We start from the raw sequence: 17,839 nt of genomic DNA on the forward strand, positions 1-17,839 counted from the left end.
GTTTTCCTGGGAAGACATGCAGGTTGTTTGCCAGTTCTTTAACTGGATTCTTTTGCTGCCAAATTGTATGAATTCTTTGTCTATTTCAGATGTTACGCACTTTCAGTTACATGGTTTACAAATGTTTTCTCCCATTCCATAGTTTGCCTTTTCATTTTGTTGACTGTATTTTTGTTGTGCAGAACTTTTTAGTTTAACTCATCATTTAATCTCTACTATCACAAGCATGTTTCAGGAAGCATGAAGACTACAGTCTCACAATCCTGACCGAGGAAATATAATTTAGAATTAACTTCCTTCCAAATTAAGACATTCCTCTGATGTGCTGCCCAGTGGAATAAAGTTGCATTCTCTGACAGTACTTAGCCCCACCCAGCTGATCTTTTGTGTACAGATATGCGGAGACCTAATACCAAGTTACTAAAAGCATCTCTCTGCAGCCTTGCCTGTATCTTCACTTAGCTCATTTTACTTTCTGTTGCAGCCTCTCTGAGATGGGGTTAGCACTGCTATCATTTAAAGGCAGCAAGATTATCTTCAAGAAAAACAGCGCTAAAATCCATCCATCCTCTTGACGTCAATTGCTTAGGAAGGGAGTGAATACAGAAAACTTCGTAAAGTCAGCTCTGCATGTTTTATCTCTTTTAAATTTCCAAGTGAAAACAATTACTAGAAAGCCTGGGGTTGTTGCTGATTATAAAACAGTGATTTTCCCCCTCCTGTGATTTTTAAAAATTCAGTAGTTTGAACTATCTGAATCAAAGTTTAAACTTTGATTTATATAGCTGTATAAGAATTTTGCAATGTCAACTGTGAAGTTTGAATTGGATAATCTTTCTCCTGAAGGATTCAGACATGAGCATGCTTCCAGCTCAGATTTTGCTTTAACCTGCTTGACTGAACTTTCTGGTGATTCTAGTCAATGGGAACTTCAGCACTCCAATTCTGTCCCTGTTGGTAAGCTAAACCTTAGATTGATATTTTTGAGTATCTTAACTTATATCTGTACTTTTTAAATGCCAGATGTGTAAAAAGTAAATCTTAATGTCATTTACTTTGCAGTCGTGTAACTGGTGTCAATTTTAGTTTCTTGAGCTATTTTTTCCTGAAATATATAAATACTTTTTATAGAAAAGAATAGAGGGTTTGCCAATAGAGTAAAATGTCAGAAAACAAATTCAATGAACTAAAAAAAGTTAATGGTGAAGTAGATTTTGTTTGTCTGAACACTCAAGTCTATCATGGCTTAGTTTTGTTTGGGACGACTGATGAAATCAGGGGATTTATCCATAAACTGCAAAAAAAAAAAAAAAAAAAAAGCCCTGCCATCTTTCATTCCTCTTTTTTATTTCTGTTTTCTTTTACATAATTATATCAAAGACAAAATATGCTTTACCTCTCTTTAAGAACAAGATAGTATTCCTTTTGGTTTTGTTGTTTTATTTGGATTCTGTGTGAGCTGACAGTGTTAATAGAATTTAATGTGAAGAATTTCTTTTTTGATACCTTTGGGTATTACTTATCCAGAATCTCAGTTTTCCTTCTTGCTCTGCAATTTCGAGTAACTAATGCTAGACACTAATAGTTTGCATTCATCAAAAACTTCTGAGGGTTTCATTTTGGATGAACAGCTGTGAGATGTCAATAATAAATTGTTCTTTGTAGAAAAAAATTGTATAATAAATAATACTTAAATGTTATTCTAAAGGAAAACTAGTATGATTTAGTTCTTTATCTTTACTCATAAAAATGACAAGTGTAATATGAATGTAAAAGTTAAGCAAAGCCTTCTGGCATTGAAATATGTGTAATATCATATATGAAACGAGTTGCCAGTCCAGGTTTGATGCACGATACTGGATGCTTGGGGCTGGTGCACTGGGACGACCCAGAGGGATGGTATGAGGAGGGAGGAGGGAGGAGGGTTCAGGATGGGGAACACATGTATACTTGTGGCAGATTCATTTTGATATATGGCAAAACCAATATAATATTGTAAAGTTAAATAAAATTAAAAAAAAAGTTAAGCAAAGCCTTCATCACTCTGGTTGTTACTGGACACTAATCTTTGTCCAGTGAAAAATATTTGCAGAAATAATAAATTCCATTTTGTAGCCAGAGGATTATTCCAAGAGAATCTGGCATGTTTATTTGTTTAGAGATGTTTAAAAAGAAGCTTTATGTGACTCCAAACCAATTGCTGATTTTTTTGTTGATAGATTCTTTGTCTTCTGTGACTTGTTTTATTATACTATAGGCAGTTCTACAGTCAGGAGATATAACAATCTTTTGTAAATTTTCTTTCCATTGTAAGAAAAGAGGTCCCCATGTTATTGTCTTTTTCTTAAATTGAGAATCTCTTGAGAATTGAACCTACAATTTCATAAAGTGGAAAAATCAGTTCTTTATAAGTAAATGCAGCTTTATACAGGAAACTTCGACAGGAAAAGAAAATTTATAAACAAAGCATTTGCCAGTTCAATCATTTTCTTTGCAAGGAATTTTATCTTATTTCATCTCTGTCATAGCACATCTTGAATTGAACAGTTGTCTTCATGCAGTTGAGCTGTACATCTATAGCTTAAGTGTAAACCCAGAGCCTGGAAGACACTTCCTCATTGATATCCTGGCAGTGCCTCAAATTCAAAACAACTAAGCAAAACTTCCTAAAAACTCCTCCTCCTTTTTATATCCTTTTTTTCCCTTTTAGTCAATAACTGCTTAGCATATATTTCAGTATAAAGTTTGTGTTTAGTTGTATGCATATTAGTTTATTAATAATATTTGTCTTCTCTACCTCTTTGACAACCACTGTAGCCCTAGTACTCAGTAGGGTGCCTGGCAATAAAAGGTTCTTGATGTGACTCCCTGCCTGCATACCTAAGGGACTGAAAGATTGGCCCTCTTCATTCCTCCTAGTGCATGCACCTGTGTAGATTTCTAACTGATCTCACCTCCAGGTTCTCTAACAAGCCTCTTGCATATTGACAGTCACATTTGTTGTTGTTTGGTTGCTCAGTCATGTCTGACTCTTTGCCACCCCATGGACTGCAGCTCGCCAGGCTTCCCTGCCCTTCCCCATCTCCTGGAGCTTGCTCAAACTCATCTCCACTGAGCTGGTGATGCCATGCAACCATCTCATCCTCTGTCGTCCCCTTCTCCTCTTGCCTTTGATCTTTCCCAGCATCAGGATCTTTTCTAATGGGTTGGCTTTTCCCATCAGGTGGCCAGAGTATTGGAGCTTCAGTTTCAGCCTCAGTCCTTCCAAAAAATATTCAGGGTTGATTTCCTTTAGGATTGACTGGATTGTTCTCATTGCTGTCCAAGGGACTCTCAAGAGTCTTCTCCAATACCACATTTCAGAAGCATCAATTCTTTGATGCTCAGCCTTCTTTAAGGTCCAACTCTCACATTCATGCATGACTACTGGAAAAACCATAGCTTTGACTAAAAGGACCTTCGTTGGCAAAGTAATGTCTCTGTTTTTTAGTATCTTTTCTGGGTTGGTCATAGCTTTTCTTCCAAGGAGCAAGTGTTTTTTAATTTCATGGCTGCAGTCATCATCTGTGCTTTTTTTGGAGCCCAAGAAAATAAAGACTGTCAGTGTTTCCATTGTTTCCCCATCTATTTGTCATGAAGTGATGGGACCAGATGCCATGATCTTAATTTTTTGAATGCTGAGTTTTAAGCCAACTTTTTCACTCTCCTCTTTCACCTTCATCAATAAGCTCTTTAGTTTCTCTTTCCTTTCTGTCATAAGGGTGGTGTCATCTGCATATCTGAGGCTATATTTCTCCTGGCAATCTTGATTCCAGCTTGTGCTTCATCCAGCCAGGCATTTCACATGATGTACTCTGTATATAAGTTAAATAAGCAGGGTAACAATATACAGCCTTGAAATACTCCTTTCCTAATTTTGAACCAACTGTCCAGTTCTAACTGTTGCATCTTGACCGGCATACAGATTCTGCAGGAGGCAGATAAGGTGGTCTGGTATTCCCATCTCTTGAAGAATTTTCCACAGTTTTTTTTGTGATCCACACAGTCAAAGGCTTTAGCATAGTCAATGAAGCAGAAGCAGATGCTTTTCTGGAATTCTCTTGTTTTTTTTTTATATGATCCAACGGATGTTGGCAATTTGATCTCTGGTTCCTCTGCCTTTTCTAAATCCAGCTTGAACATCTGGAAGTTCTCGGTTTACGCACTGTTGAAGCCTAGCTTGGAGAATTGTGAGCATTATTCTGCTAGAATGTGAAATGAGTGCAACTGTGGGGTAGTTTGAACATTCTTTGGCATTTCCTTTCTTTGGGATTGGAATGAAAACTGACCTTTTCCAATCCTGTGGCCACTGCTGCATTTTCCAAATTTGCTGGCATATTGAGTGCAGCACTTTCACAGCATCATCTTTTAGGATTTTAAATAACTCAGCTGGAATTCCATCACCTCCACTAGCTTTATTCATAATAATGCTTCCTAAAGGCTCACTTTACTTCACAGTCCAGGATGTCTGGCTCAAGGTGAGTGATCACACCACCTGGTTATCTGAGTCATTAAGATCTTTTTTGTATAATTCTTCTCTGTATTATTTCCACCTCTTCTTAATATCTTCTGCTTCTTTTAGGTCCATACCATTTCTGTCTTTTTTTTAAAATACATCTTTTCATTAAATATTAGCTTGGTGTCTCTGATTTTCTTGAAGAGATCTCTAGTCTTTCCCATTCTATTGTTTTCCTCTGTTTCTTTGCATTGATCACTTAGGAAGGCTTTCTTATCTCTCCTTGGAATTCTCTGGAGCTGTGCAGTCAGATGGTATATCTTTCCTTTTCTCCTTTGCTTTTTGCTTCTCTTCTTTTCTCAGCTAATTGTAAGGCCTCCTCAGATAACCGTTTTGCCTTTTTGCATTTCTTTTTCTTGGGGATGGGATTGATCACCACCTCCTGTACAATGTTACGAACCTCCATCCATAGTTCTTTAGGCACTCTATCAGATCTAATCCTTTGAATCTATTTGTCACTTCCACTGTATCGTCAGAAGGGATTTGATTTAGGTCATTCCTGAATGGCATAGTGGTTCCCTACTTTTTTTAATTTAAGAAGACAGTCACATAGTCCTTCATAAGTACAAGTCTGACCTATTTTCACCTTTGTTTACAATTTCTGTAATTCTTTATGACTTCAGTTATAAACCTAGTGCTCTATGATCTAAATCTGTTTTCTTCCAAAACGTTTCCAGCCTCATATAACCTACACATACCCAACAAGAATGTTTTTCACTTTAAATCAGTGTGCATATTATTCTTTAAAAATAATTTCCAATAATTCTTTCCCTCTGCCTCTATTAAGATCTCACTGAGATAAAATACTGTTGTATCCCCAAATACCTATGATTAACTCTCTATATAAAGGAATTTTTCCTGTTGCTAAACTTCTACAAAATGTTTGTTCATTGTGTTAAAATGTTCACATTCTAATTATTTTTATAAATACATATGCTCATGGATCCTTTCCTATTAGATTATGCTGCTTAAAGGTAATTGCCATTTCACAATTGTTTTTGTGTCTGTGAATCACATACAACAATTGTCTGTCACATACAATAAATATGATTCAGTGAATTGCCAGTTAGTACCATATAGTTTGGGCTTCCCTGGTAGGTCAGCTGGTAAAAAATCTGCCTGCAATGCAGGAGACCCCCGTTCAGTTCCTGGGTCAGGAAGATACCCTGGAGAAGGGATAGGCTACCCACTCCAGTATTCCTGGGCTTCCCTGGTGGCTTAGACCTGGTGGCTCAGACCTGGGTTCGATCCCTGGGTTAGGAAGATCCCCTAGAGGAGGGCCTGGCAAACTACTCCACTGTTCTTGCCAGGAGAATCTCATGGACAGAGAAGCCTGGCAGGCTGTGGTCCGTGGGTTCAAAAAGAGTGGTATGTGACTAAGCACAGAACAGTATAGTTTATCTTTTAATGAATTTTATGTTATAGGTAGTATTTACTGAAATAAAATTATACATATATTTTAACAGCCAAAATATGTGGAAATTATTACACAATATGTTGCCTGATAATAACAAGTACCTAGAATTTGTTTTTTATTTGAAATTTTTATGGAGCATTGAGCATTCTAGAATCTGCTTTGTCCTATTTCTAATAGAGTCAGGTTGTATCCTTTCATTCAATATATATTGATTGAATATTCATGAGAGTTAATGCTTAGATGTCTATATGAAAATAAAATTAGGTGATAACAGAAGTAGAGAAGAAATGTATCCTTTTAATCTCAGTGGCATGACAGTGTGCATTTTTTTTCTTTTTGGTAACTTTATTTATTTTTGGCTGTGCTGGATCTGGTTGCAGCGAGAGGAGGACTCTCTCCAGTTGTGTAGCGGGTTCCTCACTGTGGCTTCTCTCCTTGCAGAGCATGGGCTCCAGGCACATGAACTTCAGTAGTTCTGGAACATGGGCTCAGTAGTCGCAGTTCCTAGGCTCCAAAGCACAGGCTCAATAGTTGTGGCACATGGGCTTAGTGGCTCCACAGCGTGTGGGATCTTCCCAGACCAGGGACTGAACCTGACTCTATTGCAATGGGAGGTGGATACTTTACCACTGAGCCAGCAGGGAAGCCCAGCAGCATGTTTTAAGTATGCATATGTGCATACTCCTAGCATGGGAAAATGAAGTATGAGATGAATGGTAGTTCCTACATTTTGTCAGTCAGTCAGTTGTGACAGTTCAGTCACTCAGTCAGTCTGACTCTTTGTGACCCCATGGACTGCAGTGCACCAGGCCTCCCTGTCCATCACCAAGTCCCAGAGTTTCCTCAAACTCATGTCCGTTGAGTCGGTGATGCCATCCAGCTATCTCTGTCATCTCCTTCTCCTCCCACCTTCAATCTTTCCCAGCATCAGTGTCTTTTCAAATGAATCAGTAATCAGCTTCAGCATCAGTCCTTCCAATGAACACTCAGTACTGATTTCCGTTAAAATTGACTAGTTGGATTTCCTTGCCGTGTCCAAGGGACTCTCAAGAGTCTTCTGCGACACCACAGTTCAAAAGCATCAATTCTTCGGTGCTCAGTTTTCTTTATAGTGCAACTCTCACATCCATACATGACCACTGGAAAAACCATAGCTTTGACTAGATGGACCTGTGTTGGCAAAGTAATGTCTCTGTTTTTTAATATGTTGTGTAGGATGATCATAACTTTTCTTCCAAGGGCAAGCGTCTTTTAATTTCATGACTGTAGTCACCATCTGCAGTGATTTTGGAGCCCAGAAAAATAAAGTCTGTAACTATTTCCACTGTTTCCCCATCTATTTCCCATGAAGTGATGGGACCAGATGCCATGATCTTAGTTTTCTGAATGGTGAGTTTTAAGTCAACTTTTTCACTCTCCTTTTTCATTTTCATCAAGAGGCTTTTTAGTTCTTCTTCACTTTCTGGCATAAGGGTGGTGTCATTTGTATATCTGAGGTTATTGATATTTCTACCAGCAATCTTGATTCCGGTTTGTGCTTCATCCAGCCCAGAGTTTCTCATGATGTACTCGCATATAGGTTAAATAAGCAGGGTGACAGTATACAGCCTTGATGTACTCCTTTTCCTATTTGGAACCAGTCTGTTGTTCCATGTCCAGTTCTAACTGTTGCTTCCTGACCTGCATACAGGTTTATCAAGAGGCAGATCAGGTGGCCTGGTATTCCCATTTCTTTAAGAATTTTCCACAGTTTGTTGAGATCCACACAGTCAAATGCAAACGTCTGACAAAATATGGTCCACTGGAGAAGGGAATGCAAACCACTTCAGTATTCTTGCCTTGAGAATCCCATGAACAGTATGAAAAAGCAAAAAGATATGACACTTAGAGATGAACTCCCCAGGTCAGTAGGTGCCCAATATGCTACTGGAGATCAGTGGAGAAATAACTCCAGAAAGAATGAAGAGATGGAGCCAAAGCAAAAACAACACCCAGTTGTGGATGTGACTGGTGATAGAAGAAAAGTCCAATGCTGTAAAGAACAATACTGCATAGGAACTTGGAATGTTAGGTCCTTGAATCAAGGCAAGTTAGAAGTGGTCAAACAGGAGATGGCAAGAGTGAATGTCAACATTTTAGGAATCAGCAAACTAAAATGGACTGGAATGGGTGAACTTAACTCAGATGACCATTATATCTACTACTGTGAGCAAGAATCCCTTAGAAGAAATGGAGTAGCCATCATAGTAAACAAAGGAGTCTGAAATGCAGTACTTGGATGCAGTCTCAAAAACGACAGAATGATCTCTGTTTGTTTCTAAGCCAAACCATTCAACATCATAGTAATCCAAGTCTATGCCCTGACCAGTAATGCTGAAGAAGATTTTAATGGATCTGTCTAAAAAGAAATACATTCCATTGTCTGCAAAAGCAGTATTTATACTTTACACTTTTTAAAAAATACCTTGAAGATAACACATACCTACAGAATTTAAATAGTTCTCACAAGACATCTATTAGATAGAGTTTGTTTATCTTAAACTGTTCACTAAGAGAATCCAAATGTCAGAGAAGTAATTTAATTGGACAAAAGTCATATACATATAGTAAGAGAGAGAGTGTGTGTGTGTGTGTTTGTGTATGTTGGGGAAGTTTAAGAGTTCTTAATCTGTTTTCTGTCTCTAGTGTTTTTTCCTTCTTAACACAAGTGGGACATTAAGTTTAAAGAAAGTCACATGGGGGAACATGCTTTATTGTGTTCCAGAAATGAATTTAATTAGTAATCAGTAAATTTCCTGTCTGGACTCCAGAATGCACTTTAAATGATTTGTGAGCCAGTGAGCATTTCATCATTATGGTCATCTTGGTCATCATCCTTACTGTTGTGTTAATGACAAGCACAGATATATCATTTCCTGTGTATTCAAGCAGTGCTTTCTTTTATACCTATAATGTTTATATTTATATATAAAACATATAATGTTTATTTATAACATACTAATGTAATATATATACATATATACATACATACATGTATACACACACACACACACACACACACACACTCTGGAGAAGGGAATGGCAACCCACTGCAGTATTCTTGCCTGGAGAATCCCCACAGATAGAGGAGCCTGGCGGGTCACAGTCCATGGGGTCGCAAAGAGTCGGACATGACTAAGCAACTAACACTACATTACTACACTATACACACACAAATGTATGTATTTACATATTTAATTTCTCATGTTCAGCCCTATGGAGAGTTAGGTAATATTATTTCCTTATCACACTACTAGTCAATCAACAGATATTTTCTACACCTTAAGAAATGTGTAGTGGAGTAATGGATCATTTCTCGCTGTGAGAACAGTGGTTCACATTTGATATATGTGCCAACATGAACAATAAGGAACAAATTATATGTACATAAATGCAAAGAATTGTTACCACTGATTTTAGATGTTTATAAAATCTACACATCTTTAATTTTCTGTAACAATCTGTTATGCATCTATAGGTTATAAAAACTTATTTAAACCTAATTGTGTCTTTGATTCGGAGAAGGCGATGGCACCCCACTCCAGCACTCTTGCCTGGAAAATCCCATGGATGGAGGAGCCTGGTAGGCTGCAGTCCATGGGGTCGTGAAGAGTCGGACATGACTGAGCGACTTCACTTTCACTTTTCACTTTCATGCATTGGAGAAGGAAATGGCAACCCACTCCAGTGTTCTTGCCTGGAGAATCCCAGGGACGGCAGAGCCTGGTGGGCTGCCATCTCTGGGGTCGCACAGAGTCGGACACGACTGAAGCAACTTAGGAGCAGCAGCAGCAGTGTCTTTGATTATTGTGACTTTTTGGTGATTGGCTCTACTTGATAGTTAGAGACCTACAATTTAGGAAGCAGATCATTTGTTCAGGTTGTGGTTATTATAATATAGCAGAAAGAAGACATAACTACTGCAGACTGTAGCAAAACCGGATGCAATTTTAAAGAATGTCTTCTCCCCTTGTCTATAGTGTCTGCCTGTGTGGATGTCTAGTTCTCTAGAGTGACTTACTACTCTGTCTTTACATCTGTTTTCTATATCCTTGATGCTTCTGAATGTTTGCTTTTTTGCCAGCTCCTCAGGGACTCTTACTATTTTTCATGAACTGATTTTCTAGTTTCAAATTAACCTGTTGCTGCATGATGCAGACACGACATTCCTTTAGAATTTAAGTACCTCATACAATTAGATAATAACCTCTTAACATAAAATCGTATATTACTGAAAAAAAGTTGTGTCAGTTATCTCAATTATGTGAAAGCAAACCAGTAAACATCCATTTGGACCAATGGGCTGCATATTGAAACAATGCTTATATAATTCACATAAGTACTGCTACAAATACTTCACAGTGGTGGTAAGTGTACAGTGCTAATTCTGAAGATCATTTTGTTCATCTATTATTCCTTACCAAAACCAGGTATGTCCCACTGATAGTCATAGAACTTCCAGTGTGATAAAGTAACATTTTGATCAATGTGATCTATAATTCACTTAAAGGCCAATAACATAAAATACATTTCAATGGTTGAAAGATTTTGGCCATAATAGATAGTAAATCTTTTTTCTAGAGTTTCATACAGTGCAGTCTAATATATTCAAGAATGTATGTGATTCAACTTTGAAGAAGTTTGTTAATTTTATTTAATCTAGGACTGTGCATGTTTATTAGACTCAAAACACTTTTACATAGAACATTTCCAACATCCTGCAAGATTTGCTTTGAAGATTTAAAGAATACATTATGTAACTAATGAAATAATGGGAACTCTAATAAAAAATCAGGATAGGGTCCCACTAAGTCACCTCAAAGTATACCACCTTAGACAAGGTTTTAACATCTCTTCTGGATGATTTTCCTAATCTATACAATATCTAGAATAGATTAGTTGATCTTGAAGGCCACTGATAATTATAAAAAAACTTAATAAAAACAGATTCAGAACATTTCCAATACACATCATTAAGCTTGGTAAAGCCAGTAATATAAAAATAGGTAAAGATAATGTGTATATTTATATGTAAGTTATAGCAGTGAGTGTCAGCATATGCAATGAACTTCATAATTTTCAGAGCTCTTTTACATTTGAATTTTACAACCACTCTGTAGATGAAATCATTTTATTATTCCCGTTTTACAAATAAAGAAACTGCATATCTAACAGTTAAATTTTAGTCAGTGGCAAACCAAGGACTTAAATCCAGGTTTTTTCCAATTCCACATGTTATTACCACTATGCTACTACAAGTATAAGTACCACTATTGCTGTAATGATTATAGTGAAAAATATGAAAAACAACAATATTTACTATATTAATTGCCTTCCAGACAATTCTAATCTCATTTTATTCTTCCGATACTGTTCAGAAGAACGGAGAGATTCAATAGTATTGTAATCACCTGTCATATTTCAAATATAGTTTTTCAATAAAGAAGGGTTGAGCTGGTATCTTTGCAAGAAAAAATATGACAAGTAACTTGTTAAGCTAGGAATGACTACTTGGCCTACAGAAATTAACTGTTAACATGCTGGTTTTAAAAAATTAGTATGATCATTTCAAATGTGTTCTATATATTTGGTGAAGCACAGAATCTTTTAATAGTGTTAATCATTTTAAATCATTTTTTCCTGTCTAAATTAGGCAGCTTATTCAATTCTAATGATTTCTGGTAAACTAATCCTAACTTTTGACCAACTATCATTAAATACTAGAGGCTGACACAATTGCTGTACTTTAAAAAATTGCCTTTGAGTTATTTCCATAAGAGACTTGCTTTCTTCTCTAAATTTTTATTTAAAAAAAATTCAGATGTCTTAGCAAGGTGCTGGTGTACTGTGCATTTACAGTAACATTTTGATGCAAACAACATCCTTTCTGCTTTCTTTTGTTTGTAGCTGAGGATTAACTTGAAATTATTCTATTTAGTCATACTGCTACTTAATACCAAAGATGAAGATGAGAAGCTGGGTCTCATTTCTCATCTATTGCATTTCACACTAAAGTAGTTATCTTCCCTCAAAAATTTCTTAGTATCATGTCTCCCTGATACCAAGTGAAAATAAATCTACTCCACTGAAGTATAACTGAGACATAAAACAATTAATTATTGTGCTTTCCTTAGGAAACAGATTTTAAGGTGTCATATGATCGCAAACAAATGCTGTATTTTCAAGAGCATTGCACCATTCAGTAGTAATCAGAGGAGTAAATATAAACCCATGATAAATATTACACAGTATCCCCATCAAAAGGCACACACGTACATACACATTCAGTCACTGTGTTTTTTAGAGAATTTTATTGCTATTTTTTTGAAAGTGTTCTGGAACCCAGAAATGACTGACCACTCTGCTGAAATTCTAGTTGTGCTAAGCATAAAAACAATCTTTTTATCATCATAGGTGGTTTGGGCTATTATCAAATGGGCTTTTCAATGATTATTTTTTGTCTCAAAAAATTAAGAGCATGACTACTAAAGGGAATCCAAAGAATAGGTTCTGTGTTCTCTGACCTTGGGGTATGAGGATGAGCATCCAACTAATGTCAGCCCAGAAGACTATCTCTGACCAAAAAGTAGAAGACAGGCCACTCTACAAAGACGTTTGTTCAGTTAGAAGTAATTAGAGGTACTAACTTTTTTGAGATGCTTAGAACTATGACCAGCTGCCACATGGCTAATTATAGTTGTACAAACATCACCAACTGTTCGTTTTTATTAAATGTCTGCTCTGTGTCCAACTCTCTGCCAGTGTCTGTGAGAAATGTACTTGGAAGGCCCAATGTCTGCTCTAAATCTGGTTATGAAAAAATCCATATGTATGATTGAAACAGGTTACTGTCTCATCCTGCCAGTGTCATTCAGGGCAGGAACCTATGAACCGGGAGGACAGTGCTTTTAGAGAGGTAGTTCTTAAAGCCAAAGTGTAGCCCACAGAGCACTCGCATTAGAATCTTGTAATATGTGAATATTCTTGGATCCCATCCCAGACCCATTACATGTACACTCTGTGGTTATAATACAGAAATCTAGATTTTAGAAACTTCTCATAATATGACTCTGTATACCAAAGGTTGAGAACCAATGTTTTTGTCAATGGCAAGGAGAGGTTTATTGGCAAAGGCCCCTTTCGGTGATCACTATATTATGGCATTTTTTTTTTCCAGATAATTTCTGATCGTAACGATTTTCAAGTCTCCATTTGACTGTCACAGCATTTCCACAACCCTCTATTCCAATCTCATCTTCATGCTGGGGCCCTAGCATAGAGGCCCACATGAAAACATTAAATCCAGGTAAAACACTGAGTACTCCAGTACTCTTGCCTGGAAAATCCCATGGGCAGAGGAGCCTGGTAGGCTGCAGTCCATGGGGTCACTAAGAGTCGGACCCGACTGAGCGACTTCACTTTCACTTTTCACTTTCATGCACTGGAGAAGGAAATGGCAACCCACTCCAGTGTTCTTGCCTGGAGAATCCCAGGGACGGGGGAGGCTGGTGGGCTGCCGTCTCTGGGGTCACACAGAGTAGGACACAACTGAAGCGACTTAGCAGCAGCAGCAGCAGCAGAACTCTTTTGTCATCAACTTTTGTTTAATGGCTGTTGATCCATTTATATACTTGCCAAAGTGTCTTCCTATTTTTCTTACGCCTACACATCACCCTCAGATAAATTCAGATTCACATCCTTCTAAAAAGTCCTTCTTCTCATCTTTTATACAAAATACTTCATTTTCTCTATATTGGAGGTTCATTATACCCATTTCTATGGCACTGATTTCAATGTAAAGTGTTTACTTTCTGCATTTAATCTTGCATTTAAATGGGTGTATTTTGTAAAATAGAGAATAAACTTCTACAAGATAAGAGACATGTTGTACTTCTCTTCCCTCAAGAGGGACCACCAGAGAGCTCTGTGAACAGAAGGACCTGCATCACTTGTTCTTAATATGACTTTACAAAGATGGCCCAACTGATGGAAATCTTTACTTCCTTTGTGTAATGTTTTAATATAACTCTGATCTCCTAATGGCTCTGCCTAGGGACCTTCAGTTCATTCTGTCTCAAGAAGAGCAATCTAGGTTCATATAATATGTGTACTTTGGCTGCCCTGGTAAAATGAAAAGTTAATGCTAATGTGATGTTGTAAAATGAAATAACCCCAACAACCATCATTTTGTTAAATGCTTGCTGAAAATATTCTACTAGGAATTGAGTACTTCTGTTATAATTCAAAATAATGATTTAAAAAGTGGCCTTTCTAGATTCCACATATAAGGGATGACATGATATTTCCCCTTCTCTGTCTGACTTAATTCACAAAAGGAGTGATGCAAATGAACTCACTTACAAAACAGAAGCAGACTCACAGACTTTGAAACTGAAAAAGAGCTTATGGTTGCCAGGGGTTGGGGCAGGGGAGGATAGGGGGAAGGGATATTTAGGGACTTTGGGATGCGCATGTACACACTGTTATATTTAAAATAGATAATCAATAAGTACCTAGTGTACAGCACAGGGAACTCTGTTCAGTTATGTGGCAGTCTGGATGGGAGAGGGGTTTGAGGGGGAATGGATACACGCATATGTATGTATGGCTGAATCCTTCACTGTTCACTTGAAACTCTCACACAACATTTGTTAATTGGCTAAACCCCAGTACAAAATAAAAGTTTTTTTTTTTCAAAGTATCTTTTCTGATAACATACAAGGAGTGCTTATGTGGCCATTGCATCAGTGCATAATAATTGGTGGAATTCACTAAAATGAATAGAGATAAAGATAGTTGCTGATATAGAGATATCTCTCCTCAAATGATTTCTGGTGTCTTGTCTTCCTGATGCCAGATGAAAAAAATTTTTGCTTCAATTTTTTGGAATAAGTCTCAGTACCTTGGCTTACCCAGCATTTTATTTTATTTTTTTAAATTAAGACTTGTAGTGAAATGTTTATGATAATGTTCTCAGGTTGACATAATGATACATAGCCTTAATCTTTATTCATAAAACTGTTTCTGGAAAGCAATTGACAGGAAGCTCTCTCTAAAGTAATGGGTGTGTTCATATCTGAGGTATGGAGTCATACACACTACCTAATAATTTATGACCAATTACAGAAAATGTACTTAGGTACTGCAGCTTGTGAGTATTATCTCTTTACAATAGATTCAAGATTTTCTTACAGTTAATCAATCTCACTTTAACTCCAATGCTCTTATTTTTTTTTTTTTAAAGCAGGAGATAAAGTAGTGGGGTACAGATGTACGCTGTGAATTAATTAAGTCTGCGTATGTGGGTGTATTTACATGTGTAAAGGTAGAAACAAAATTGAAAATCACTATTCTTAGAGATATAAGCAGGAAGATAGAAGTCCAAGAGTAAACTATTCTGGAAAGAAATTTGGCATTATTTTTCAGGTGGATTTCAAATCATATATAGCTTTGATTCAGAAATGCAACTTCTAAGAATTTGTTTCAGATAAAATCAGAGACATACACAGACATAATGAAGCAAAAACGCTCATTGTAGTGTTGCTTTTAATAGAGATAATGAGAACTAAGAGTGCAACAGTGCTGAATTCATTAAACAATTAAACTATAACATATCTCCCAAGAAGGAATGTTAGAGACTCATAAAATAAGTAATGAAGAAAATGCTGTTGGTAATGGAAAATGCTCAAGACATAACATTAAATGAGGTGATAAAATTATATGCAGATGTTTTATACAAGGTTTGTGTAGATATTTATAATTACATGAGATTTGAGCAAAATATAAAGAAAATCATACCAAAATAGTAAAATCTGTTAGTCCTGAGGGTTCAGTTCAGTTCAGTTGCTCAGTCGTGTCCGGCTCTTTGTGACCCCATGAATCGCAGCACGACAGGCCTCCTTGTCCATCACCAACTCCCGGAGTTCACTCAGACTCACGTCCATCGAGTTGGTGATGCCATCCAGCCATCTCATCCTCTGTCATCCCCTTCTCCTGCTCCCAATCCACCCCCAGCATCAGAGTCTTTTCCAATGAGTCAACTCTTCACATGAGGTGGCCAAAGTACTGGAGTTTCAGCTTTAGCATCATTCCTTCCAAAGAAATCCCAGGGCTGATCTCCTTCAGAATGGACTGGTAGGATCTCCTTGCAGTCCAAGGGACTCTCAAGAGTCTTCTCCAACACCACAGTTCTTCGGCGCTCAGCCTTCTTCATAGTTCAACTCTCACATCCATACATGACCACAGGAAAAACCATAGCCTTGACTAGATGGACCTTTGTTGGCAAAATAATGTCTCTGCTTTTGAATATGCTATCTAGGTTGGACATAACTTTCCTTCCAAGGAGTAAGTGGCTTTTAATTTCATGGCTGCAGTCACCATCTGCAGTGATTTTGGAGCCCAGAAAAATAAAGTATGACACTGTTTCCACTGTTTCCCCATCTATTTCCCATGAAGCGGTGGGACCGGATGCCATGATCTTCATTTTCTGAATGTTGAGCTTTAAGCCAACTTTTACACTCTCCTCTTTCACTTTCATCAAGAGGCTTTTTAGTTCCTCTTCACTTTCTGCCATAAGGGTGGTGTCATCTGCATATCTGAGGTTATTGATACTTCTCCCGGCAATCTTGATTCCAGCTTGTGTTTCTTCCAGCCCAGCGTTTCTCATGATGTACTCTGCATATAAGTTAAATAAGCAGGGTGACAATAAAATTTACCTTTTTTTTTGTTGTATGCTTTCCGAACTGCCTTGATTAATCATGTATTACTTTTACAATGATAAAAAGGAGTTACATCTGAATGCATATCAGGAGTATAATTGTTTTCATATACTTAAGAAAAATGAGAAAAATCTTACATGAAAATAGACATAGAGGGAGCTAAATTGTGCCAGAGTCCTTGGCTAAATATAGGTTTCCTAATATTTGAGAATTTTCAAGTCTCCATTTGACTCTCACAGCACTTCCACAACCCTCTATTCCAATCTCATTTTCATGCTGGGGCCCTAGCATAGAGTCCCACATGAAAACACTAGATACTCAAGACACTTGTTCAGGATGTTGAGGATAGTCATCTTTAGCACTGTTTTTGCAGTCATTGTTCACCCCAGCTCTTCCATATACAGAAATAGCCAATATGCACACATCAATGGCCACTTACCATATCCAGGTAAAACTGCAACTGGCACTTTTATGAGCTTCATTATGTTTTACTTTCTCAGAAGAAGAAATCATTTTACAACCTTTCAAGAAAGAGGATATTTCAGGGAAGACAAAGGGGCAGCCAACAAACAGGTGCCCCATCTATTTAAGGTTAGCAGAAAGGAAAGAAAGGATAAATAATGATGGCTGTAGGCATCAAAATGTCTGTGGGCATCAAAAAGCTAACAATAAGAGACAAGAGAAAGGGCCATGTATTAAAAACTAACAATAGCAAAAGTATGGAAATAACAGAAAGATAATTATACAATAGAGAGAGAATATTTTTATGTATCAGGATCTGTTGAAACACAGAGACTTGTTAGGAAGATATTTTATATCTCATAGAATCATTGAATCAAGTTGAAATAGGTTCTAAGGTAAGTTTTCAGGAAAAAAAATCATAGAACATACTGATGTTTAAGCATGAAAAGTGAGACATAGCTGCTGTCAACTCCAAACACATGCTACTTATGCTGATATGCCCAAACTTTCACCTCTCCTCCAACTCTGGCGCTACACAGAAAATCACTTGGTAAACAGGAAAAGTATACAGTGCTACATCTCCAACCCAAAACTGTGCCCTAATTGGTTTCTGATTAAACCACTGCCAAAACCCTTGCACTGGGGTGG

General features: G+C 37.2%; 1 protein-coding gene across 1 annotated transcript in view; it reads left to right on the plus strand.

Annotated features, from left to right (window-relative positions):
- The first annotated feature begins 426 nt into the window (after positions 1-426).
- ANO3 (anoctamin 3) overlaps positions 427-17,839 on the plus strand; it is a 446,396-nt gene continuing 428,983 nt past the window's right edge. The window contains exon 1 of the mRNA XM_061380965.1: positions 427-957. Within this exon, the coding sequence (XP_061236949.1) occupies positions 804-957 (154 nt within the window). The 5' untranslated portion in view covers positions 427-803. The remainder of the gene's footprint in view (positions 958-17,839) is intronic.

This window comes from Bos javanicus, chromosome 15 (genome assembly GCF_032452875.1).
Source record: "Bos javanicus breed banteng chromosome 15, ARS-OSU_banteng_1.0, whole genome shotgun sequence".
Classification (NCBI taxonomy): Eukaryota; Metazoa; Chordata; class Mammalia; order Artiodactyla; family Bovidae; genus Bos; species Bos javanicus.